Here is a 26894-nt window from a genome sequence, read left to right as displayed (position 1 = left end):
GGAACAGAGAGTAAAAGGGGCAGATTTCTGGGCGTGGTAGGATAGATTCAGTGCATAATGTACAGACAAAGGTATGGTAGGATGTGAGTACAGTGGGGGTAAACCTAGGCATTGAGTGACGATGAGAGAGCTTGCATCTCTGGAGGCGCCAGCTAAGCCAGGTGAGGTCTCCCCATGTGTGGGGTGTGTGACAAAAGAGTTATCTGCGGCATGTTGAGCTGGCCAAGGGGCTCTACAGTGAAATAAAATGATAACTAACCGAATTACGTTGGCAGACCAGTCGCGATGGATCGGTGGGGCTCCGTGTCGGCAATAAAGGGTCCAATTGGCAAAAGAGGTATTGTAGCCCACGAATTAGCAGGCTTCAGCTAGCCGGGAGATGGGCCTAGCTCGAGGCTAGCTCAAGTCTAACTGGTGCTTGCTTCGGGACAAAGGCGTTAGCCAGTTGTAGCCACTCGATTGCAGCTAGCTAGCTGCGATGATCCGGTGTAATGGCACAGAGCTTGCAGAATACGGTGATGTGGTGGAGAGAAGCAGCCCGATATCGCGCTGTGCAGACTGGCAGGTATTGACCGAGCTAAAGGTGAAGACCGCTAGCCGTGGCTAACAGTGACTAGTAGCTAGTAGCTGGCTAGCATCTGATGGAGGTTCCATTTATAACGTATAAAAATAGCAGATCCGTACCGCATTGAGTGGGGCGGGTTGCAGGAAAGTATATTTAGATCATAGGTGAAAAACAACATTTTCGTCCACTTTCCTTCTCCTCCCCGCCTCTCCTCGATTAACTTTGACCTTTTTAAAAGTAGGAAAGAGGATGGATATCTTCTTTACTAATTTGTCTTTGACCAATCAGATCAGATCTGAAAAATATCTGACGTGAGAAGTTCTGACGTCATTGGTCCAAATAACAATTAGTAGATAAGAATATCAGAATTGCCTGTGTAAAAGCAACCTTTGGAACACTGAGTTGATCATTTGTTACAAATTGGCATTCACCCAGAGTTAGTACTATCCGCGATCCTTGGGACGTCCATACCGTACACTAAGAGAAAATGTATGCTTGATCTGAAAATGTGGTCGGAGGCGCCTTATGGATGGTGTGACGCAATTGCGAATCCTCTGGAGAGGTGCAAATGACAAATTGAGCTCCGTACTACATCGCCGTGCGCCTCTGAAATGTTGTAACAATGTGGAGGGCTCCATATAGTATGGAGCGAGATAGCTGCCAAAAGGTTGAATATATGTATCATTAGAATTGTAAGAAAATCCATACGGAAATTGTTTGGAAAAGCCATGCGTGAAACATGAAATGTAAGCGTTAAATTAGATCTGTAAACTTACAAACCCTATGTTATGACTATGAATTAACATTTACATGTTCAATTCTTATTTTAAGTCTCCCTTTACTCGGTTACATATCTTTTTTTTTATACTTATGTAGCATCTGCAAAGGACGAACCGAACGTAGCTAGTCGAAGTTAGCTAGTCAATCAAGCAACTCTCGCCCAGACGTTAGAGATGCTTTGCAGCTTCCGGTTTCATTTCCAAAATAAAAGTCTTGAGCTTGTTTTAGAACTGCATTAAATAACAACGTTATACCAGTAGATGGCGTAGTATAGGCTTGGACCTTCAGCAAATGACTTGTCTGAGAATGATAAAGACACAGAAGAGCCTTGTCTAGAATAACTGCCTGAGTGGCAAAATAGAAAATATTAATGTTGTAGGCTAGGCTTATTATGTCATGCTGTTGTGTCTTATTTAATAGCCATATAATTGCATAATACATTTTTATAGCCTACTGTGGTGATCATGCAACCTAATGAATCACACTTTTTCCAGTATTTGGGAGCACGTTCTGTAGGCCTTATATTAGGCCTACTTATATTAAATACTGTTGTATTTGTGAATTCCACTCTGTGTGTAGGCTTGTTATAGCCATTTGCATTGCACAACCCCATCACGCAGAGGCTATAACCATATCAATAAATGAGACAAAACAAAATATTGATTAAGTATTGGCTATAACCTGTCCTGAGCGAAATAGCCAAGGGGCCTCAAATGGTCAAAACTATCCATATGGCCTATTCTTATTGCCAGATCTGTTGTCCCTATCAGCCACTGCATGTGCTTCTTCAAGTATTTTGTTAAAAATCTATTAGGAGGCTATAATTAGAGGCCTGTGAGCTAAGGTCTCTTGTTAAGGGGAGCCCTGTAATAAAAACAGTTATAAAACACAAATAGAGTTCTAACATTATTCTGCAAGACACCAGTACCCAAAATAATAGCCTGAATGGCAATGCCTCCAAGGTGATGGCCTATTTTGTATTTGGATATGCCTAAATAAAGTGATTGGCTAAAGAACTTTAGAGAATTTCGATAGTTTTGAATACACACATGGATTTCAACAAACAAATGGATAAGACTGTTCTATTCTCTTTGATTTAGTTCCTATTGCAACTCAGACAAATGACTGAATGGATGACATACTGAATGAAGGATGAATTAAATGTTCAAATATTTTGGAATGATGAGTTGCACGCATTATGCATGCTCTGCACTTTACTTTGCTAGTAGGCAAATTGACTCTATGGCTGCATGCCTCCAGAAGGGCATCTTCTTAGGCTGAGGGGTGCTTTTCCGAAGGCGAATGGTGCTGTGGTGCTGCATGGAGATCACAAGTTCTTCAACATTCTTCCAAGATGGCGCAGAAGTTCAGACGTCTTTGTCTTCGTCTTGTCGTGTCCTGTGTATATATCATTTTTTCCCCCTTCGTATATATTTTTATTTATTTTTAACCTCAGTTTCAACATACACTCCTGCAACCCGCCTCACCCAATGTGGTATGGATCTGCTATTTTCTATACTTTAGAACCGGAACCCCCAACAGAAGCTAGCCAGCTAACTAGCTACTAGCTAATAGTCAGTTAGCCACTGCTAGCAGTCATCAGCTAACCTTAGCCCGGTCAACTCCTGCCAGTCTGCACAGCGCGATTCAACCCAGAGCATACCGGACTGCTCTTTCTCCACATCTCCGGTTTTCTACCGCAAGCTCTGAACCCTTTCACCTGGATCATCGCAGCTAGATAGCTGCTATCCGTGTGGCAACCCCCTGGCTAACGTCTCTGTCCCGAAGCAAGCACCAGTGAGCCTGGAACTAGCCTCGTGCTAGGCCCATCTCCCGGGAAGCTGAAGAGGTCCATCAGCCACTCCTTGGGCTACAATACATATTTTGCCAATTGGCTTGGACCCCTTTTACTGCCGACACGGAGCCCCACCGATTCCACCACGACTGGTCTACCGACGTAATACGCCCGAGGGCTTTCAACAGGCTCCATCGCGACATCCCCTGAAGACCCATCCGCTAGCCTGCTTGTCGCGGCCCGCTAGCTGTCTAGAGCATATCGAAATGTTAGCTGAAGAGGACCATCAGCCAATTTCTTGGGCTACAATACCTATTTTGCCAATTGACCTGGACCCTTTTACTGCCTACACGGAGCCCTGCCAATCCAACACGACTGGTCTGCCAACGTAACCGTCCAAGGGGGCTACAACAGACTACTTCCATCGCGACGTCCCCCCAAAGGCCCTTCTGCTATCCCCGGCCCGCTAGCTGTCTGAATCGCCGTGTCTCCAGCTCGCCTCCCACTGGTCCCTATGATCACTCGGCTACGCATGCCTCTCACTAATGTCAATATGTCTTGTCCATTGCTGTTTTGGTTAGAGATTGTCTCATTTCACTGTATAGACTCCATCCCTGCTCAATATGCCTTAGCTAGCCCTTTTGTTGCACCTCCCACACATGCGGTGACCTCACCTGCTCTAAATGACGTCTCCAGAGACAAAACCTCTCTCATCGTCACTCAATGCCAAGGTTTACCTCCACTGTATTCACATCCTACCATACCCTTGTCTGTACATTATGCCTTGAATCTATTCTTCCGCGCCCAGAAACCTGTTCCTTTTACTCTCTGTTCCCAATGCACTAGACCACCAGCTCTTATAGCCTTTAGCCGTACCCTTATCCTACTCCTCCTCTGTTCCTCTGGTGATGTAGAGGTTAATCCAGGCCCTGCAGCGCCTAGCTCCACTCCCATTCCCCAGGCGCTCTCATTTGTTGACTTCTGTAACTGTAAAAACCTTGGTTTCATGCATGTTAACATTAGAAGCCTCCTCCCTAAGTATGTTTTACTCACTGCTTTAGCACACTCTGCCAACCCGGATGTCCTAGCCTTGTCTGAATCCTGGTTTAGGAAGGCCATCAAAAATCCTGGAATTTCCATCCCTAACTATAACATTTTCCGACAAGATAGAACTGCCAAAGGGGGCGGAGTTGCAATCTACTGCAGAGACAGCCTGCAGAGTTCTGTCATACTATCCCGGTCTGTGCCCAAACAATTAGAGCTTCTACTTCTAAAGATCCACCTTCCCAGAAACAAGTCTCACAGTTGCCGCTTGTTATAGGCCACCCTCTGCCCCCAGCTGTGCCCTGGACACCATATGTGAATTGATTGGCCCCCATCTATCTTCAGAGCTCGTACTGTTAGGTGACCTAAACTGGGACATGCTTAACACCCCGGCCGTCCTACAATCTAAGCTAGATGCCCTCAATCTCACACAAATTATCAAGGAACCTACCAGGTACAACCCCAAATCTGTAATCACGGGCACCGGCATACATATCATCCTGACCAACCTGCCCTCTAAATACACCTCTGCTGTCTTCAACCAGGATCTCAGCGATCACTGCCTCATTGACTACATCCGTAATGGGTCTGCGGTCAAACGACCACCCCTCATCACTGTCAAATGCTCCCTAAAACACTTCAGATAGCAGGCCTTTCTAAATGACCTGGCCTGGGTATCCTGGAAGGATATTGACCTCATTCCGTCAGTAGAGGATGCCTGGTTAATCTTTAAAAGTGCTTTGGTTCACTTCAGACCTGACTGCCCTCGACCAGCACAAAAACGTGGCATACTGCATTAGCATCGAATAGCCACTGCGATATGCAATTTTTCAGGGAAGTCAGGAACCAATATACACAGGCAGTTAGGAAAGCAAAGGCTAGCTTTTTCAAACAGAAATGTGCATACTGTAGCACAAACTCCAAAAAGTTCTGGGACACTGTAAAGTCCATGGAGAATTAGAGCACCTCCTCCCAGCTGCCCACTGCACTGAGGCTAGGAAACACTGTCACCACCGATAAGTCCACGATAATTGAGAATTTCAATAAGCATTTTTCTATGGCTGGCCATGCTTTCCACCTGGCTACCCCTACCCTGGTCAACAGCCCTGCACCGCCCACAGCAACTTGCCCAAACCGCCCCCATTTCTCCTTCACCCAAATCCAGATAACTGATGTTCTGAAAGAGTTGCAAAATCTGGACCCCTACAAATCACCTCGGATAGACAATCTGGACCCTCTCTTTCTAAAATTATCTGCCGAAATTGTTGCAACCCCTATTACTAGCCTGTTCAATCTCTCTTTAGTATCGTCTGAGATCCCCAAAGACTGGAAAGCTGCCGCGGTCATCCCCCTCTTTAAAGGGGGAGACACTCTAGACCCAAACTGTTATAGACCTATATCTATCCTACCCTACCTTTCTAAGGTCTTCGAAAGCCAAGTTAACAAACGAATCACCGACCATTTCGAATCCCACCGTACCTTTTCCGCTATGCAATCTGGTTTCCGAGCTGGTCATGGGTGCACCTCAGCCACGCTCAAGGTCCTAAACTATATCATAACCGCCATCGATAAAAGACAATACTGTGCAGCCGTCTTCATCGACCTGGCCAAGGCTTTCGACTCTGTCAATCACCACATTCTTATCGGCACTCAACAGCCTTGATTTCTCAAATGACTGCCTCGCCTGGTTCACCAACTACTTCTCAGACAGAGTTCAGTGAGTCAAATTGGAGGGCCTGTTGTCCGGACATCTAGCAGTCTCTATGGGGGTGCCACAGGGTTCAATTCTCGGGCTGACTCTTTTCTCTGTATACATCAATGATGTTGCTCTTGCTGCTGGTGATTATCTGATCCACCTCTACACAGACGACACCATTCTGTATACTTCTGGCCCTTCTTTGGACACTGTGTTAACTAACCTCCAGACGAGCTTCAATGCCATACAACACTCCTTCCGTGGCCTCCAACTGCTCTTAAATGCAAGTAAAACTAAATGCATGCTCTTCAACCGATTGCTGCCCGCACATGCCTGCCCGTCAAGCATCCCTACTCTGGATGGTTTTGACTTAGAATATGTGGACAATTACAAATACCTAGGTGTCTGGTTAGACTATAAACTCTCCTTCCAGACTCACATTAAGCATCTCCAATCCAAAATGAAATCTAGAATCAGCTTCCTATTTCGCAACAAAGCCTCCTCCACTCATGCTGCCAAACATACCCTCGTAAAACTGACTATCCTACTGATCCTTGACTTCAGCAATGTCACTTATAAAATAGCCTCCAATACTCTACTCAGCAAATTGGATGCAGTATATCACAGTGCCATCTGTTTTGTCACCAAAGCCCCATATACTACCCACCACTGCGACCTGTATACTGGCCCTCACTTCATATTCGTCACCAAACCTACTGGCTTCAGGTCATCTATAAGTCTTTGCTAGGTAAAGCCCTGCCTTATCTCAGCTCACTGGCCACCATAGCAGCACCCACGCGTAGCACACGCTCCAGCAGGTATATTTCACTGGTCACCCCCAAAGCCTATTCCTCTTTTCTCAACTGGCCTACTTGGTTAAATAAAGGTGAAATTAAAAAATAAATAAACTGGGCAGCAGTGTCGCAATGGCGGGAAGAGCCTATACGAGACTAAGACCACTGCAACAGAGTTATTGTAAAGTGTGGAAATAAGTTTGTCAGACTTAGCCTACGTTTAACCTCTCTCTTGTTAATTTCAAAGTCCATATGTTCATGACCCGATTCATATAAATTGTGTCAAATTATTTAAAATTCATATTTACCCCTCCTACAAAACATGCTTTGGCAAGATGTTGAGAGAATAAATAAATATCAAAATATTTTATTTAAAAGGTTTGTTTCACGCACAGCTTTTCTTACGATCCTAACGATACGTATGTTCAAACATTTGGCAGGTATCTCGCGCCATAGTATAGCTCCGCAATTACATGATTGATGTAGGCGAGGGCGGGAGTGTATAAACACAAACTCACCTCCATGACAACAGCTCTGTGCTGCTCCGAGAAGCGCAAGAAGTGTGAATGCCATGACTTCTGCGGAGGCCATATCACCGTAAATGCGGAGGTCGGAATTACCATGCAGCGCATTTTACCCTTACAATTGTAAATATAAACTTCAATGGGGGGTAACTAAGGGCGTCCCAAGGATCCCGGATTGCAAAAACCATTCAGCCAGCCAACACAACTCTGAATACGCCCACAGAGTTAATCATTGATAACAACAATGTAACGACCTCATGCTGTGAGCCACACAAAGGTATTGCGTCTAGAGTACAACGGCAATAAGCAAATGATTTAAAGCACATCTGTTTCTTTCGTTTTTGATTATATACACATTTGAAGTATGTAATAATAATACACGCTTTATTTGAGTTGTATCATACAGATTGTCATTCTACAGACATAAATTACATGTGTAGGTCTATTGCAAAGACCCGGGAGGCTAGTCAGTAATCCAAAGGCTGTGAAATTTTTAAATGGGTTGATATGATATAAATTAAATGTGTCCCTTAAATAAGGAAGTGGCGCTCTTTTGTGTGAAACTCGAGAGAAGCTATAGCTTTTCTCTCGTTTTGTTCTACTGCGAAAAACTAAACATTCATTTAATCAGGTGCGCTAAATTAGGGTTGAAGTGAAAAACATGACTGTAGCTCTCCAAGAACAGTGTTGGAGAGCCCTGCACCAAGCTATGTCAAAGTGCAACAAAGCATGTAACGTTAGCCTGACATCTCTTCCCACCCCAGTTGCCACGACACTTACCAGACTGTACCGTACGCCCCTGTCCCCACCTGTTTTAGATCCCTGTACCGCTCCGGTACCTCCCAGGTGGTTTTGTTCACGTCCTGGCGACAGTAGCCAGGTCTGGTCCGGCTCGACATCTTATTTGACCCGATTTAACAAATCTAGTACGTGTTCCAAGAAGTGATTCCCCAGTTTCGTTTACACACCCATTGTCCTACCTATGCGTTCTTGAATTCATTCTCGTCACCGAATGCGCAGCGCGTCGACCGCGCAGCTTGCGCAGCTATAAGATGCCGCCCGGGGTCAACCACAGCACAGCCACTCCCGAGTCTCATGAAGTGTAGTGTGACAAGACAGTCACTAACTAAAAAAGGACATGCATATGTAGACCCATGCTGGGTGCACAATACAAGTGCTGATTAGTGTTGTATGAGTTCTATTTCGATAAATAACTCTGCAGCGTAGAATATATTGTCAAGAAAGCACCCTAATCAATTCCTATTATTAGATCACCTGGAAGATAAGAATATCAATGGTATACAACAAGGATCGAATACAAGTATGACTGTGTGTAAGATTAATTGTTACAGGCCTGCTTGTTGTTGCTACTGCTCCCTATGTGGCTTTCTGCCTTGGGCGTGTTGAGATGTAGAGTACTCACTGTTTTCAGGGCTTGCTAGGACCTGTGCATTAAGGAGGCACCAGGAGTACAGACATTCCTCCCACTGCTCTGAGGTTGGTTTGGGAGAATCGCAATGCTGTGTGTAGGCCAGTTAGTGCCTGAGGAAGACACAGATACACAATATCCTCACACAAACATGTCAACAAAATTCTTAACACTGTCAAATCAAATGGCCTCAAGTATTTTTTATGGTAGGTTAGGTGGGCTCTAGTATTTACTGTTTAACATGAGCAACATTAATCCTTCAGATGAAAGGTTACTGAAACCAGGCATGAAGAGACAGGCTGGAATGTAATGTCAATGAAGGCTATACTGTTGTGCATGTTTAGGCCTACGCCTTGGTGTGCACACAAAAAACAGAAAAAGACAACAGCCAACATATTTTTGTATAAGTTTACCAACTACAATTCACATATAGAGGAAGCTCTCAGAAGATAATACATTTCATATGTACATGAATCAATAAACAAAAACACAGGTTATAATTTAGGATAGTCTATTCTATTATAAGCAATATTTTGCTGATCAATATGAACAGAATTATTGCTCATCCGTCACCTGACAGAGGTCCCTCTATTCCTCATGGTATGCATGTTTTGAAGGGGGTAATGACAAAGATATATGGTGGTGGTCACAGTGGTTGAAATGTTCATTTATGAGTTTGATTCATATGTACCTCAGAGAATTTACCTGGAGCCCAAGAGAAGCCATTTGAGTAGTGCATATTGTTTTCCTTCACTAAAATTGCCATATGTAAAACCTTCCAACTTACCAAATAAGAATATTGAACAGTCCATTACATTTAAGTTACAAATAGCTCAACTTTGTGCCACAATATTAACGTTTCAAAGAAATTGAAGTTACCAAGGAACACCCTATAAAAGCCATTTCTTCAGCATCATGACATATCATTTCCATATCAATTGATAAAAAAACATTTATTCCAAGAAATTAACAAACAAAACCATTGCTCAAGATTTCCTTGGCATATATATAGTTGACAATTGCAGTTTTGAAGCTTCCTGGAAAATGTATGCAATACATAAAATGTTACCATTACCTACACGATGCAATGTGGTGTAGTAGTATTTGTGCAATGAGGCACCAAACTGTGTTACAGTTCCTATGACATTTACAATGTTGACATTTATGTTATGTTATACTTGTGTGTGAAGTCCTTCGTGGCTCAGTCAGTCACATTATGTGACTCATTCTGTAAAATTCAGATGATATGTAAATCATGTACATTCCTTTTCACACACATTATTTGGTACATAGAGGTGATACTCCTAGTCTCTCGGACTCAGATGGGTCATTGTAGGACTGGACGTCTGGGCTGTCATTCATAACCAAATAAGACAATAAGCTACACAGATCTACAGAGACATCTGTATAAAGACTACAAATCAACTGAACACATGATATTTCCATAAATGTAATTATCACTTGGATCAAAAAAAGGTGTCATTTCAGATTTCTGGGGTTGTACTTTGTGAATTGTGCCAAAACTCTTAACACATCCTTACCTTGCATATCTATAGGCTGAGTGGTTAACATAGGAGCATCTTACCTCATTAAAATGTACCTTCCGTGCCATTACCCACCCAAGTAAAGAGAGAGTATGAGGAGAGAGGTATAGGTAAACAAAGGAAGAAAAGACAGTGGCAGTCTCTATTGTACATATGGGTGGGTAGACTGTCAGGGAAGGGTGATCAGAAGGGAAGATCAGGTCACACAGATTTCATTGGCCAAAACTTGGGGGCTTGCTGTCATAGGGAACACGCATTCGGGATGCTGCCGCTTCTGCCACTCCATCTCTCCCTGCTCCTCCACCACCCCTTGGCCCAGCCAACTCGGTTGCTCCAGACCCGGCTGGGTAGAGAAAGGCTTTTCCAGAACCTTCAAGAGCCGCTGGACCTATGGCACAGAGAGATGGGAGAAAGATCAAACTATGAGATGGAAATCCAGAGAAGCAAGTTAAGGGAAAGAGAGCATGTTTTTTTCATTGTGAGAATGCTTCTGTAATGGTGACATCATTACTTGGAATAACACAAATGAAAGTCAAGAGGGAAGCGATATTGAAGGTTTGGTCCCTATTACAGAATAATGAAGAAAACATGGATCGGAGCTTTGACCTCAGAGAAGTCTCCGTTCTCGGCTGCCTCTTGCATTCTGGGCGATGTAGTTCCTGAGGACGTATTGTGGGTTGGTGCCGTTCATCACTTTCACCCTCTCCTCCTGTAGTGCCTGGACATCCCTTTGGCCCTCAACCTCACCAGCCAGACGCTTACTGCACCAGTCACAACACAGAGCTGGATGACTCAGACAAAAAATATCTCTGACTAAAAACACCTCTACTGCAAACACTAGACCAACCTGCTCTTTTCCATGCCTTTAATTCCTCATGCTATATTTATAGAGCAGGTGAGTGCTAGGGATATACACACTGGTGGTGGAGGGGTGAGTAAGTCGCCTAGTGTCAAACACTGAGTATGAGAAAGAGGTAAGTATGTAATTAAAACTAAATTACTTATTTCTGACCTGTATGAGGTGACCCAGTTCTCGCTGTGCTTGGCCTCGACCTCCAGCAGCTCCTTCGGCCAACCCAGCTTCATGCTCACCGTCCTCCGTTCCGAGACCATCTGGAACAGGGACGGGTTGCTCTGGGCCAAATGCAGTAGCATGGTCAACTCACTGAACGGCGAGTGGTGTCTCTTAATGCAAAAAGTCAATAAAAATGTATTTTAGAAGGGAGAAGCAGAGAGGAAGGAGAAAGAGATGAAAAAAGAGAAGTAAGAAGCAGAGAGTAAAGAGATACAATGCATTTGGAAAGTATTCAGACCCTGACTTTTTCCACATTTTGTTACTTTAGACTAATTCTAAAATGGATTAAATAAATAAAAAATATCAATCTACACACAATACCCCCATAATGACAAAGTGAAACAGGTTTTTGGAATTTTTTGCAAAATTATTAAATACAAAACAGAAATACCCTATTTACAGAAGTACTCAGACCCTTTGCTATGAGACTCAAAATTGAGCTTGGGTGCATCCGGTTTCCATTGATCATCCTTGAGGTGTTTCTACAACTTGAGTCCACCTGTGGTAAATTCAATTGATTGGACATGATTTGGAAAGGCACACACCTGTCTATATAAGGTCCAACAGTTGACAGCGCATGTCAGAGCAAAAACCAAGCCATGAGGTCAAAGGAATTGTCCCTAGAACTCCGAAACAGATGTGTCGAGGCACAGATCTGGGGAAGGGTACCAAAAAAAAATTATGCAGCATTGAATGTTCCCAAGAACACAGTGGCCTCCATCATTCTTAAATGGAAGAAGTTTGGAACCACCAAGACTCTTCCTAGTGCACGCCACCTGACCAAACTGAGCAATCAGGGGAGAAGGGCCTTGGTCAGGGAGGTGACCAAGAACCCGACAGTCACTGACAGAGCTCCAGAGTTACTCTGTGAAGATGGGAGACCCTTCCAGAAGGACAACCATCTCTGCAGCACCACCAATCAGGCCTTTATGGTAGAGCAGCCAGACTAAAGCCACTCCTCAGTAAAAGGCACATGACAGCCTGCTTGGAATTTGCCAAAAGGCACCTCAAGGACTCAGACCATGAGAAACAAGATTCTCTGGCCTGATGAAACCAAGATTGAACTCTTTGGTCTGAATGTCCCGTCTGGAGGAAACCTGGCACCATCCCTACGGTGAAGCATGGTAGGGGCAGCATCATGCTGTGGGGATGTTTTTCAGTGGCAGGGACTGGGAGATTAGTCAGGATCGAGGGAAAGATGAACGGCGCAAAGTACAGAGATCCTCAATGAAAAATCCTTAACCGCTCTGGAGCAGGTTCTCTTAACGTTAAGGATCCCAATTTCATTTGAACTTTCACACCCCTAATTCCCACTACTGTATTATTGACCAAATAGTTTGTCTACAATGAGAATGTCCCCCTACTCCAACTTCAAGTCAGCTTCAAACAAACCATTAACTGTGTTCTCACTGCTCATGTCAATCTATTCTCACTGTGTCCATGCTGGGCTTGTTGGCAGCCTTGAGCTCCTCCAGAGAGGCGCACTGCTCCAGGAAGAGGTCTGTTGCCATTTTGATGACTCCTTCCTCTGCCTCCTCGTCGCCCGAAGTGGGGAAGGGAATCTGGCTCAGACAGCGAAACGTGTTAGTGAAGTCTGTACCTACAATGGGGAAGGAAGGGAATGATCAGAGATGAAATCAGTCATGCTTAGTCATAGTGTAGTGTCAAAGCTGTCTTCTATTGGCTACATGCATTTCATGTGAATGGTGTTACTGTGAGTCTCCTTTTTATGCATCTGTGTTGAGTGTACTGCGGCACATCCCTCAGTTCTCTTTGTCCCTCCTCATTTCCCTTAGCTTTGTTATGTACAATGACGTTTTGCTTCCGGACAAGCTAAAACACTTTCTCACCTGCTTTGAGGATAACAGTGCCACCGATGCAGCCCGCTACCAAGGACTGTGGGCTCTCCTTCTCCGTGGCCGACGTGAGCAAGACATTTAAGCATGTTAACCCTCACAAGGCTGCCGGCCCAGACGGCATCCCTAGCCGCGTCCTCAGAGCATGCGCAGACCAGCTGACAGGAGTGTTTACGGACATATTCAATCTCTCCCTATCCAAGTCTGCTGTCCCCACATGCTTCAAGATACCCACCTTTGTTATTGTACCCAATAAAGCAAAGGTAATTGAACTAAATGACTTTTGCCCCGTAGCACTCACTTCTGTCATCATGAAGTGCTTTGAGAGACTAGTCAAGGATAATTTCACCTCCACCTTACCTGACACCCTAGACCCACTTCAATTTGCTTACCGCCCCAATAGATCCACAGACGATACAATCACCATCGCACTGCCCTATCCCATCTGGACAAGAGGAATACCTATGTAAGAATGCTGTTCATTGACTATAGCTCAGTATTTAACACCATAGTACCCTCCAAGCTCATCATTAAGCTCGAGGTCCCTGGGTCTGGACCCCACCCTGTGCAACTGGGTCCTGGACTTCCTAACGGGCCACCCCCAGGTGGTGAAGGTAGGAAACAACACCTCCACTTCGCTGATCCTCAACACAGGGAACCCACAAGGGTGCGTGCTCAGCCCCCTCCTGTACTCCCTGTTCTCACATGACTGCATGGCCATGCATGCCTCCAACTCAATCATCAAGTTTACAGATGACACAACAATAGTAGGCCTGATTACCAACAATGACGTGACAGCCTATAGGGAGGAGGTGAGAACCCTGGGAGTGTGGTACGAGGAAAAATAACCTCTCACCCAACATCTACAAAACAAAGGAGCTGATCGTGGACTTCAGGAAACAGCAAACGGAGCACGTCCCTATCCACATCGACAGGACCGCAGTGGAGAAGGTGGAATGCTTCAAGTTCCTCGGCGTACACATCACTGACAAACTGAAATGGTCCACCCACACAGACAGTGTGGTGAAGGCAGCGCAACAGCACCTCTTCAACCTCAGGAGGCTGAAGAAATTTGGCTTGGCCTCTAAGACCTTCAAACCTTTACATATGCACAATTGAGAGCATCTGTCGGGCTGGATCATCACCTGGTACGGCAACTGCACCACCCGCAACCTCAGGGCTCTCCAGAGTGTGGTGCGGTCTGCCCAACGCATCACCGGGGGCAAACTACCTGCCCTCCAGGACACAATGTCACAGGAAGGCCAAAAATATAATCAAGGACAACCACCTGAGCCCCTGCCTGTTCACCTTGCTATCATCCAGAAGGCAAGGTCAGTACAGGTGCATCAAAGCTGGGACCAAGAGACTGAAAAACAGCTTCTATCTGAAGTCAATGGTATTCTCCGGTTGGAACGTTATTCAAGATTTATGTTAAACATTCTAAAGATTGATTCAATACATCGTTTGACATGTTTCTACTGACTGTTACGGAACTTTTTGACATTTCGTCTGCTTTTAGTGAACGCGCTTCCTGACTTTGGATTTGTTTACCAAACACGCTAACAAAAATAGCTATTTGGACGAATGATGGACATTACCGAACAAAACAAACATTTCTTGTGGAAGTGGGAGTCCTGGGAGTGCATTCCGACGAAGATCAGCAAAGCTAAGTGAAGATTTATAATACTATTTATGAGTTTTGTTGACTGCACAATTTGGCGGGTAACTGTATGGCTTCCTTTTGTGGCTGAACGCTGTTCTCAGATTATTGAATATTGTGCTTTTGCCATAAAGCTTTTTGAAATCTGACACAGCGGTTGCATTAAGAACAAGTGTATCTTTAATTATATGTAAAACCTGTATCTTTCATCAAAGTTTATGATGAGTATTTATGTTATTTGACGTGGCTCTCTGCAATTTCTCCGGATATTTTGGAGGCATTTCTGAACATGGCGCCAATGTAAACTGAGGTTTTTGGATATAAATATGAACTTTATCGAACAAAACATATATGTATTGTGTAACATGAAGTCCTATGAGTGTCATCTGATGAAGACCATCAAAGGTTAGTGATTCATTTTATCTCTATTTCAGCTTTTTGTGACTACTGTCTTTGGCTGGAAAAATAGCTGTGTTTGTCTGTGATTTTGCGGTGACCTAACATTATCGTTTGTGGTGCTTTCGCTGTAAAGCCTATTTGAAATCGGACACTTTGGTGGGATTAACAACAAGATCACCTTTAAAATGGTATAAGATACATGTATGTTTGAGGAACTTTAATTATGAGATTTCTGTTTGAATTTGGCGCCCTGCACTTTCACTGGCTGTTGTCATATCATCCCGTTAACGGGATTGCAGCCATAAGAAGTTAATCACTGGCCACTTTTAATAATGGAACACTAGTCACTTTAATAATGTTCACATATTTTGCATTACTCATCTCATACGTACAGTTGCAAGAAAAACATTGGATTTTTAAAATGTATTTTACCTTTATTTAACTAGGCAAGTAAGTTAAGAACAAATTCTTATTTACAATGACGGCCTAGGAACAGTGGGTTAACTGCCTTGTTCAGGGCCAGAACGACAGATTTTTACCTTGTCAGCTCGGCGGTTCGAGCTAGTAAACTTTCGGTTACTGGCCCAATGCTCTAACCACTAGGCTGCCTGCTGCCCATTACCTGGATTTCTACATAAATTGCTCAAAAAATGCGATCTGATCTTCCTCTAAGTCATAACAATAGACAGACAGTGTGCTTAAACTAATAACACACAAATTGTATTTTTCTTGTCTATTTTGAATACATAATTTAAACATTCCCAGTGTAGGTTGGGAAACGTATGTGAACCCCTAGGCTAATGACTTCTCCAAAAGCTAATTGGAGTCAGGGGTCAGCTAACCTTGAGTCCAATCAATGAGACGAGATTGGAGATGTTGGTTAGAGCTGCCCTGCAATATAAAAAAACTCAATGCGAGTTTGCTATTCACATGAAGCATTGCCTGATGTGAACTATGCCTCAAACAAAAGATCTCTCAGAAGACCTAAGATTAAGAATTGTTGACTTGCATAAAGCTGGAAAGGGTTACAAAAGTATCTCTAAAAGCCTTGATGTGCATCAGTCCACAGTAAGACAAATTGTCTATAAATTGAGAAATTTCAGCACTGTTGCTACTCTCCCTAGCAGTGTCCGTCATGCAAAGATGACTGCAAGAGCACAGTGCAGAATGCTCAATGAGGTTAAGAATAATCCTCGAGTGTCAGCTGAAGACTTACAGAAATCTCTGGAACATGCTAACGGCTCTGTTGACAAGTCTACGATATGCAAAACACTAAACAAGAATGTTGTTCATGGGAGGACACCACGGAAGAAGCCACTGCTGTCCAAAAAAACATTGCTGCACGTCTGAAGTTCGCAAAAGAGCACCTGGATCTTCCACAGCGCTACTGTCAAAATATTCCGTGGAAAGATTAAAGTTGAGTTGTTTGGAAGGCACACACAACACTGTGTGGAGAAAAAAAGGCACAGCACACCAACATCAAAACCTCATCCCAACTGTAAAGTACGGTGGAGGGAGCATCATGGTTTGGGCTGCTTTGCTGCCTCAGTGCCTGGACAACTTGCTATCATCAATGGAAAAATGAATTTCCGTGTTTATCAAGACATTTTGCAGGAGAATGTAAGGCTATCTGTCCGTCAATTGAAGCTCAACAGAAGTTGGGTGATGCAACAGGACAACGACCCAAAACACAGTAGTAAATCAACAACAGAATGGCTTCAACAGAGGAAAATACTCCTTCTGGAGTCGCCCAGTCAGAGTCCTGACCTCAACCTGACCTCAACCTGACCTCAACAGAAAAAGCTGTTGCGCAGCAACTCACTGCTTTCCTGAAGACAAACAATGTATACAAAATGCTTCAGTCTGGTTTTAGACCCCATCATAGCACTGAGACTGCACTTGTGAAGGTGGTAAATTACCTTTTAATGGCGTCAGACCGAGACTCTGCATCTGTCCTCGTGCTCCTAGACCTTAGTGCTGCTTTTGATACCATCGATCACCACATTCTTTTGGAGAGATTGGAAACCCAAATTGGTCTACATGGACAAGTTCTGGCCTGGTTTAGATCTTATCTGTCGGAAAGATATCAGTTTGTCTCTGTGGATGGTTTGTCCTCTGACAAATCAACTGTAAATTTCGGTGTTCCTCAAGGTTCTGTTTTAGGACCACTATTGTTTTCACTATATATTTTACCTCTTGGGGAGGTCAATCGAAAACATAATGTTAACTTTCACTGCTATGCGGATGACACACAGCTGTACATGTCTATGAAACATGGTGAAGCCCCAAAATTGCCCTTGCTGGAAGCCTGTGTTTCAGACATAAGGAAGTGGATGGCTGCAAACTTTCTACTTTTAAACTCGGACAAAACAGAGATGCTTGTTCTAGGTCCCAAGAAACAAATAGATATTCTGTTGAATCTGACAATTAATCATGATGGTTGTACAGTCGTCTCAAATAAAACTGTGAAGGACCTCGGCGTTACTCTGGACCCTGATCTCTCTTTGACGAACATATCAAGACTGTTTCAAGGACAGCCTTTTTCCATCTACGTAATATTGCAAAAATCAGAAATGTTCTGTCCAAAAATGATGCAGAAAAATGTATCCATGCTTTTGTCAGACTACTGCAATGCTCTACTTTCCGGCTAAAGCACAAACTTCAGTTAGTGCTAAATACGGCTGCTAGAATCCTGACTAGAACCAAAAAATGTGATCATATTACTCCAGTGCTAGCCTCCCTACACTGGCATCCTGTTAAGGCAAGTGTTGATTTCAAGGTTTTACTGCTGACCTACAAAGCATTACATGGGCTTGCTCCTACCTATCTTTCCGATTTGGTCCTGCCGTACATACCTACACGTACGCTACGTCACAAGACGCAGGCCTCCTAATTGTCCCAAGAATTTCTAAGCAAACAGCTGGAGGCAGGGCTTTCTCCTATAGAGCTCAATTTTTATGGAATGGTCTGCCTACCCATGTGAGAGACGCAGACTCGGTCTCAACCTTTAAGTCTTTACTGAAGACTCATCTCTTCAGTAGGTCCTATGATTGAGTGTAGTCTGGCCCAGGAGTGTGAAGGTGAACAGAAAGGCACTGGAGCAACGAACCGCCCTTGCTGTCTCTGCCTGGCCGGTTCCCCTCTCTCCACTGGGATTCTCTGCCTCTAACCCTATTACAGGGGCTGAGTCACTGGCTTACTGGTGCTCTTCCATGCCGTCCCTAGGAGAGGTGCGTCACTTGAGTGGGTTGAGTCACCGACGTGGTCTTTTTGTCTGGGTTAGCGCCCCCCTTGGGTTATGCCGTGGCGGAGATCTTTGTGGGCTATACTCGGCCTTCTCTCAGGATGGTAAGTTGGTGGTTGAAGATATCCCTCTAGTGGTGTGGGGGCTGTGCTTTGGCAAAGTGGGTGGGGTTATATCCTATCTGTTTGGGCCTGTCTGGGGTATCATCGGATGGGGCCACAGTGTCTCCTAACCCCTCCTGTCTCAGCCTCCAGTATTTATGCTGCAGTAGTTTGTGTCGGGGGGCTAAGGTCAGTCTGTTATATCTGGAGTATTTCTCCTGTCTTATCCGGTGTCCTGTGTGAATTTAAGTATGCTCCCTCTAATTCTCTCTTTCTTTCTCTCTCTCGGAGGACCTGAGCACTAGGACCATGCCTCAGGACTACCTGGCATGATGACTCCTTGCTGTCCCCAGTCCACCTGGCCGTGCTGCTGCTCGAGTTTCAACTGTTCTGCCTGCGGCTATGGAACCCTGACCTGTTCACCGGACGTGCTACCTGTCCCAGACCTGTTGTTTTCAACTCTCTAGAGACAGCAGGAGCGGTAGAGATACTCTCAATGATCGGCTATGAAAAGCCAACTGACATTTACTCCTGAGGTGCTGACCTGTTGCACCCTTGACAACTACTGTGATTATTATTATTTGACCATGCTGGTCATTTATGAACATTTGAACATCTTGGCCATGTTCTGTTATAATCTTCACCCGGCACAGCCAGAAGAGGACTGGCCACCCCTCATAGCCTGGTTCCTCTAGGTTTCTTCCTAGGTTTTGGCCTTTCTAGGGCGTTTTTCCTAGCCACCGTGCTTCTACACCTGCATTGCTTGCTGTTTGGGGTTTTAGGCTAGGTTTATGTACAGCACTTTGAGATATCAGCTGATGTAAGAAGGGCTATATAAATTAACTTGATTTGAACCCGCTTGAGATGCTGTGGCATGACCTCGAGAGTGGTTCACACCAGACATCCAAAGAATATTGCTGAACTGAAACAGTTTGTAAAGAGGAATGGTCCAAAATTCCTCCCGACCGTTGTGCAGGTCTGATCCACAACTACAGAAGACATTGAGGTTATTGAGGAGAGTCAACCAGTTATTAAATCCAAGGGTTCACATACTTTTCCCACCCTGCACTGTGAATGTTTACACGGTGTGTTCAATAAAAACATATAATTGTTTGTTATTAGTTGAAGCAGACTGTGTTTGTCTATTGTTGTGACTTAGAAGATCAGATTTTATAACCAATTTGTGCAGAAACCCAGGTAATTCCAAAGGGTTCACATACTTTTTCTTGCCACTGTATATACTGTATTCTATCCTATATTTATATATTAATTATATTCCTTTAGATTTGTGTGTTTTGTTATGAAATTGTTAGATATTACTTGTTAGATATTACTGCACTATTGGAGCCAGAAACACAAGCATTTTGCTACACCCGCAATAACATCTGCTAAACACCTGTATGTGACAAATTTGATTTGAGTATGTAGTGAGTCTCTCTCCCTACCTGTGTTGTGCATGGTCTGCAGGAGCTCAGTGATCAACATCTCATCCTCTGGCTCTTCCTTCCTCAGCAGGCCCAGCTTCTTTCTCATGTTGCCCAGGTAGAAGGTGTTGTAGAGGGGCAGGTAATCGGGGGACTCCATGGCAGAAGCCCACACACTGCCACTGGGCCACCAGTACGCAGCATCACCTACCACCAAAACATGGACGCACACAGAGAAGGGTCAGACTGGACGAGAAGAGTTGATTTGGGTCTACTAGTTTCAGTCATATCATGCGTAGGCGCTGGGTTAGGCAAAAATATTTGGGGATCGTATGCTGGGTTTTTGATAATCTTCATGAGGGATGTGAATGTGCATAACAATGCATAGTTAATCGCTAAACAATAGCATCTTACATGTTACTACTTTGTTAATACCATTTAGCATTAAAGAAGATAATGAATTAATAGCAGTGTGTGTGCGCTAAGGAAGTCACACTCTCACTGTATTAAGACTTCCTGTCACAGCATGAACAGGATAAGAGGATAGATAGCAGTGTGCATTGGCTCCACAACAAAAAGGTAAAGGATAGAGAGAGCTCCAATGTAGGCCTACAGTCTGCTTTGACACAAAGTAGTTTCACTGTCAAAAAGGATAGCCATATTCCTTCAAAAATCATATCAGAGCATTATTGTACTCCGTATAAATGATTGATGCTTCACTGAATCTAGTGTCCATGATTACCTCTGAAGAATGACACATTCCTCTCCACTCTGTCTGTGTGGTTCTGCTGGATCTCTCGGTAGAAGCTCTATATGACAGAATCCATCATCTGACCTCTGCTCTCATCGTGGCCGTAGCTGGGGCCCTTGGTGGGGTACCTGCTGTAGTACACGTCTCGTACCACCTTGCTGTCAGATGTCACCAGTGACCCTGCCCTGGTAGTGTGCACCCCCAGAGCGAACACCGCCTCACTGCACAGAAACTGTCTGATGCTGGAGCCCTGAGCCTTGCCGTCAGCTTGTCTGGGAATGAGAGAATTATTCATAATTCCATAGACTGTGCTTCCAGAATGTGCACTGCATATGAAAAAAAACAATATATAGGCCAAAAGACACAATGCTCGCCAAAAACTGAGAAAACAGATTTCCTTAGGTAAATAGTCAACAACAAAAAACATCTGTCTAGTCATGCAATACTGTGTAAACTGCCCGACCAGGAGTAGGGAGTCAGACCAGCTCCCTTGACTTGAATCTCCCACCGGACACTGGGGTTCTCCCGGAGCAGCACTGGCCTCTAGTCAGCTGGAGATTTTACTTCACCCAGATAGCAGGCTGCCCTGTCCCTCAGCTGTCCGGCGAACGAGCCGAACTGGTGACCGCAGTAGCAGTGCGCGGCAGGCTCGGACCCTGGCATTACTTTGGAGCCGCTCAGTTACTCTGGATCAAGCGGGCCGGTCAGAACCTTCTCGGCGTTCAGCCCAAGCAGAGCTAAAACGTCATTAGAGACAGCCACGAACCTATGCTTGACCACTGGCTTCGGCTTTACTCAGGAGAAACAGGCTCCTTCCACCCTTCGCGGACCAGGCTCTTCTGATGTATCCAACGGAAGTTTCTTGAGTGCGACATTGTCAAACTCGAGGCGCTCGAGCGATGAACGACTGACCGCCAGACCCATGCCGTCCATCCTGACAGTGGATAAGTATTTAACAACGACGACAATACCAGAGCGAAGAAAATTATACTGTGCCAGACGAAGTTTTAAAGCAGCCATCAAACTAAAGGCCATATATCTGTTTGTTTAAAGTCACCAGAGACGTAGTTCTCGCTGTCCGAGTCAGTTGTCGCAACACTGCACTACGGACATTTGTCTAAAATATTGTGCTACTCTATTATTGGTCCTACCGGAAACGAAGACGGAACTACATTGATCATGGCACCCAAGGATGGCAGCAAAGAGACGTAATAAAAAAATAGATTGAATACTTTTTTTTATTTATATACATTTTTATTTAAAAGTTGTATAGTTCAATATAGAATGTAGGCTTCAATATTTGGCTTGTTTACAATGATAGAGTGAGGATGGGAATACAGATTGTCATTCATACACACCGTTTTCTCTTGTCAACATACAAACACAAAACAAACTACACCAATACTGACAGAATGGTGCGGATGATATAGGACCGCTGCGTGCCCCTATTCCACCATACACATCAGAAACTACAGTATGTCGGGAAACATAGATATCAAGTTATCGTGGTAAATGACCCAACTATTTTCTGACAGTGGTTTCCTTATTGGCTCAGAGTAAACTCAAACTGAAGTCCTAAATACACCCGCTGATATGATCGATTGAGCTACAGCGGTAGGCTAATTTCCCAATATATTTCAATTACAAATTCAAAATAAATTTGAAGGGGCAATGACAGATATGTAAATGCAACATGGCATTATCTTCCAAAAGTACATCTATCAGATAAACATTTCATTTTGGGGGAAACAGAATCCACAACTATTTGTCTGAGGGTGTCACCCAACCTGGTCCTATCCAGCAGATCCAGACATACAGCATGAACAGACTGAGATAGGGAGACACAAAACAATGGAGGACAGTGAGAGATGAACAAGCCACAGCTGCAGCAGAGGCAGGCAATCTACAGGTCCAAGGCAGAATAAGGCGATAGCAGAATAAGGCGTTAACCCCAACCAACCCTTCCCAGCTCCCATCGAACATAATCCCCAACATTCCCCATTCATTCCTAGGGATTAGGGAACAATCTGGCAATCGGCTGTACTAAAATCATGCATGTCGTAGAAGCATGTAGTCTGAAATGTCAGATGTTCCCATACAAAGAGAGAGTTCATTGATGGCTTGTAGTACAAAGTGCATATTTTCTGATCATGTCCAGTATCTACCACCATCACGCAGAAAGTGGCAGTTTATGTTTTAAAACATACATGTTGATGGTGCCTCATTGCAAGTACAGTCAAATATACAAAATGCCCCCATTTAAAATACATTGCTTGCTTTGAGGCAATTTTACTCCGCCCTCCTCTGCATATTTATCTTAAAAAAAAAAAAAAATCATCCCACATTAGCCCTCTGTTAAATTAAGTATGTTATAAGTGTGGTGGTCATGGTGTTTTACCCTTCCAACTCCAACCAATACAAAACACACAACTGATCTTCCAGAATGTAGCATTCTTTGAAAAACAAATATGCAATTCAAAATACCAGTACAAATTTGAGTTGGGCATTGCCTTATACAGTACAGGTATTTATAACACACGTCGAAGCATTAGGTTGTACCGTCTATCAATCAGTATGGTTGGTTGTGTGTAACACCAACCAGCACAGATCAGTTTGCCTTGAGGAACAGTATATTGTGTGACCAGGAGAGGTAGTCACTATAACACCAGACATAGCCTAGTCCCTGGGTTGACTTTCCTCATGAGCGATGGAGGAACTTAGGTGTCCATGTTGGGATAGCACAACTACAATTTCTTACTAAAACCTTCTGTCTCTTGGCTGGGGAGAGAACTTTCCCCAAAACCCCCACTGTGGTGGTAAACTACAGTGTAGTCAGTTACATATGTTATTTGGTCATATTTGTACTTTTTGACTTTGAGTTAATTTGTTAAATTCCTTACTAGCCATAGGTGGGAATCTGTACCCAAAAATGTAATAAAGTACTATATTTAAACATGGTCATTGTTAAAGCCTAGATGGTCCCATGTAGGTCCTGGATCCAGGATTAAAGAGACTGTATGAGAATGAAAAGTCATTAGTGGGACGGTAGCTCTATTCTTCAACTATTGGGGTCCATTACAGCACATTCGGAAAGAGTTCAGACCCTTTGACTTTTTCCACATTTTGTTACATTACAGCCTTATTCTAAAATGGATTACATTTTTTTTTAAATCCTCAATCTACACACAATACCCCATAATGACAAAGCAAAAACAGGCTTAGACATTTTTGCAAATGTATTAAAAATGTAAAACTGAAGTACATTATTTAGTATTCAGACCTTTTTCTATGAGACTCGAAATTCAGCTCAGGTGCATTCTGTTTCCATGAAGCATCCTTGAGCTGTTTCTACAACTTGATTGGAGTGCACCTGTGTTAAATTCAATTGATTGGACATGATTTGGAAAGGCACACACCTGTTTATAAGGTCCCACAGTTGACAATGCATGTCAGAACAAAAACCAAGCCATGAGGTTAAAAGGAATTGTCCATAGAGCTATGAGACAGGATTGTGTCGAGGCACAGATCTGGGGAAGGGTACCAAAACATTCATGCAGCATTGAAGGACCCCAAGAACACACTGGCCATCATTCTTAAAATGGAAGAAGTTTGGAACCACCAAGACTCTTCCTAGAGCTGGCTGCCGGGTCAAACTGAGCAATCGGGGCAGAAGGGCCTTGGTCAGGGAGGTGACCAAGAACCCGATGGTCACTCTGACAGAGTTCCTCTGTGGAGATGGGATAACCTTCCAGAAGGACAACCATCTCTGCAGCACTCCACCAATCAGGCCTTTATGGTAGAGTGGCCAGACAGAAGTTACTCCTTAGTAAAATGAACATGACAGCCCGCTTGGAGTTTTCCAAAAGGCACCTAAAGTATCTCAGACCATGAGAAACATGATTCTCTGGTCTGATTAAACCAAGATTGAAGTCTTTGGCCTGAATGCAAAGTGTCACATCTGGAAGAAACCTGGCACCATTCCTACAGTGAAACAGGGGGGTGGCAGCATCATGCGGTGGGGATTTTTTTCAGCGCCAATCAAACAGCTCTGGAGACCTGAAAATAGCAGAGCAGCAACGCTCCCCATCCAACATGACAGAGCTTGAGAGGATCTGCAGAGAAGGATGGGAGAAACTCCCCAAATACAGGTGTGCCAAGCTTGTAGTGTCATACTCAAGAAGACTCGAGGCTGTAATCGCTGCCAAAGGTGTGCTTCAACAAAGTACTGAGTAAAGGGGCTGAATAATTACATAAATGTGATATTGCAAAAACTTCAAAAAAACTGTTTTTGCTTTGTCATTATGGGGTATTGTGTGTAGATTGAGGAAAACACAATTTAATCCACTTTAGAATAAGGCTGTAACGTAAAAAAAAATGTGGGGGGGGAAATCAAGGGGTCTGAATACTTTCTGAATGTACTGTATGCATGTACAGTTGAAGCCAGAAGTTTACATACACTTAGGTTGGAGTCATTAAAACTCGTTTAACAACTCCACAAATGTCTTGTTAACAAACTATGGGTTTGGCAAGTCGGTAAAGACATTACTTTGTGCATAACAAAGTCAAGTAATTTTTCCAACAATTGTTTCTAGCCAGATTACTTCACAGTATCACAAATCCAGTGGGTCAGAAGTTTACATACACTAAGTTGACTGTGCCTTTAAACAGCTTGGAAAATTCAAAAAAATTATGCCATGGCTTTAGAAGCTTCTGATAGGCTAACTGACAACATTTCAGTCAATTGGCGGTGTACTTGTGGATGTATTTCAAGACCTACCTTCAAACTCAGTGCCTCTTTGCTTGACATCATGGGAAAATCAAAAGAAATCAGCCAAGGCCCCAGAAAAGAAATGTGTAGACCTCCACAAGTCTGGTTCATCCTTGGGAGCAATTTCCAAACGCCTGAAGGTACCACGTTCATCTGTACAAACAATAGTACGCAAGTATAAACACCATGGGACCACGCAGCTGTCATACCGCTCAGGAAGGAGACGCGTTCTGTCTCCTAGAGATGAATGTACTTTGGTGCAAAAAGTGCAAATCAATCCCAGAACAGCAAAGGACCTTGTGAAGATGCTGGAGGAAACAGGTACAAAAGTATCTATATCCACAGTAAAACAAGTCCTATATTGACATACCCTGAAAGGTCACTCAGCCAGGAAGAAGCCACTGCTCCAAAACCGCCATAGAAAAAGCCAGACTACGGTTTGCAACTGCACATGGGGACAAAGATTGTACTTTTTGGAGAAATGTCCTCTGGTCTGATGAAACAAAAATAGAACCGTTTGGCCATAATGACCATCGTTCTGTTTGGAGGAAAAAGGGGGAGGCTTGCAAGCAGAAGAACACCATCCCAACCGTGAAGCACGGGGGTGACACCATCATGTTGTGGGGGTGCTTTGCTGCAGGAGGGACTGGTGCACTTCACAAAATAGATGGCATCATGAGGATGGAACATTATGTGGGTATATTGAAGCAACATCTCAAGACATCAGTCAGGAAGTTAAAGCTTGGTTGCAAATGGGTCTTCCAAATGGACAATGACGCCAAGCATACTTCCAAAGTTGTGGCAAAATGGCTTAAGGACAACAAAGTCAAGGTATTGGAGTGGTCATCACAAAGCCTTGACCTCAATCCTATAGAAGATTTGTGGGCAAAACTGAAAAAGCGTGTGCGAGCAAGGAGGCCTACAAACCTGACTCAGTTACACCTGCTCTGTCAGGAGGAATGGGCCAAAATCGACCCGAAACATTTGACCCAAGTTAAACAATTTAAAGGCAATGCTACCAAATACTAATTGAGTGTATGTAAACTTCTGACCCACTGGGAATGTGATGAAAGAAATAAAAGCTGAAATAAATTATTCTCTCAACTATTATTCTGACATTTCACATTCTTAAAATAAAGTGGTGATCCTAACTGACCTAAGACAGGGCATTTTTACAGGAATTGTGAAAAACTGAGTTTAAATGCATTTGGCTAACGTGTATGTAAACTTCCGACTTCAACTGTATATGTTTGTGCGTCCATATATATATATATATATATATACACACTTAAGCAATAAGGCCCGAGGATGTGTGGTACATGGCCAATACACCACGGCTAAGGGCTGTTCTTAAGCGCAACGCGGCGGCCACATACCACAAACCCCCAAGGTGCCTTACTGCTATTATAAAACTGCTTTGTAATACCCATGGTATATGGTCTGAT

The 26894-nt window shown here is 43.8% G+C and overlaps 1 protein-coding gene and 1 pseudogene across 2 annotated transcripts in view; both read right to left on the bottom strand.

The window, feature by feature from the left end:
- mapk12a (mitogen-activated protein kinase 12a) overlaps positions 1–8283 on the bottom strand; it is a 31591-nt gene extending 23308 nt beyond the window's left edge. Inside the window, exon 1 of one of the 2 annotated variants that reach the window (XM_071343799.1) lies at positions 7979–8283. In XM_071343799.1, the coding sequence (XP_071199900.1) occupies positions 7979–8097 (119 nt within the window). In that variant the 5' untranslated portion in view covers positions 8098–8283. The remainder of the gene's footprint in view (positions 1–7978) is intronic. The other variant, XM_071343798.1, reaches the window with a different exon arrangement.
- A 738-nt stretch (positions 8284–9021) lies between these two features.
- Positions 9022–26763, bottom strand: LOC139539337 (protein adenylyltransferase SelO-1, mitochondrial-like; annotated as a pseudogene).
- Between the last annotated feature and the right edge of the window lie 131 nt (positions 26764–26894).

Source organism: Salvelinus alpinus, chromosome 15, assembly GCF_045679555.1.
Source record: "Salvelinus alpinus chromosome 15, SLU_Salpinus.1, whole genome shotgun sequence".
NCBI lineage: Eukaryota > Metazoa > Chordata > Actinopteri > Salmoniformes > Salmonidae > Salvelinus > Salvelinus alpinus.
The sequence above is the reverse complement of the archived record's forward strand: the minus strand, read 5'-3'. Positions and strand labels throughout refer to the sequence as shown.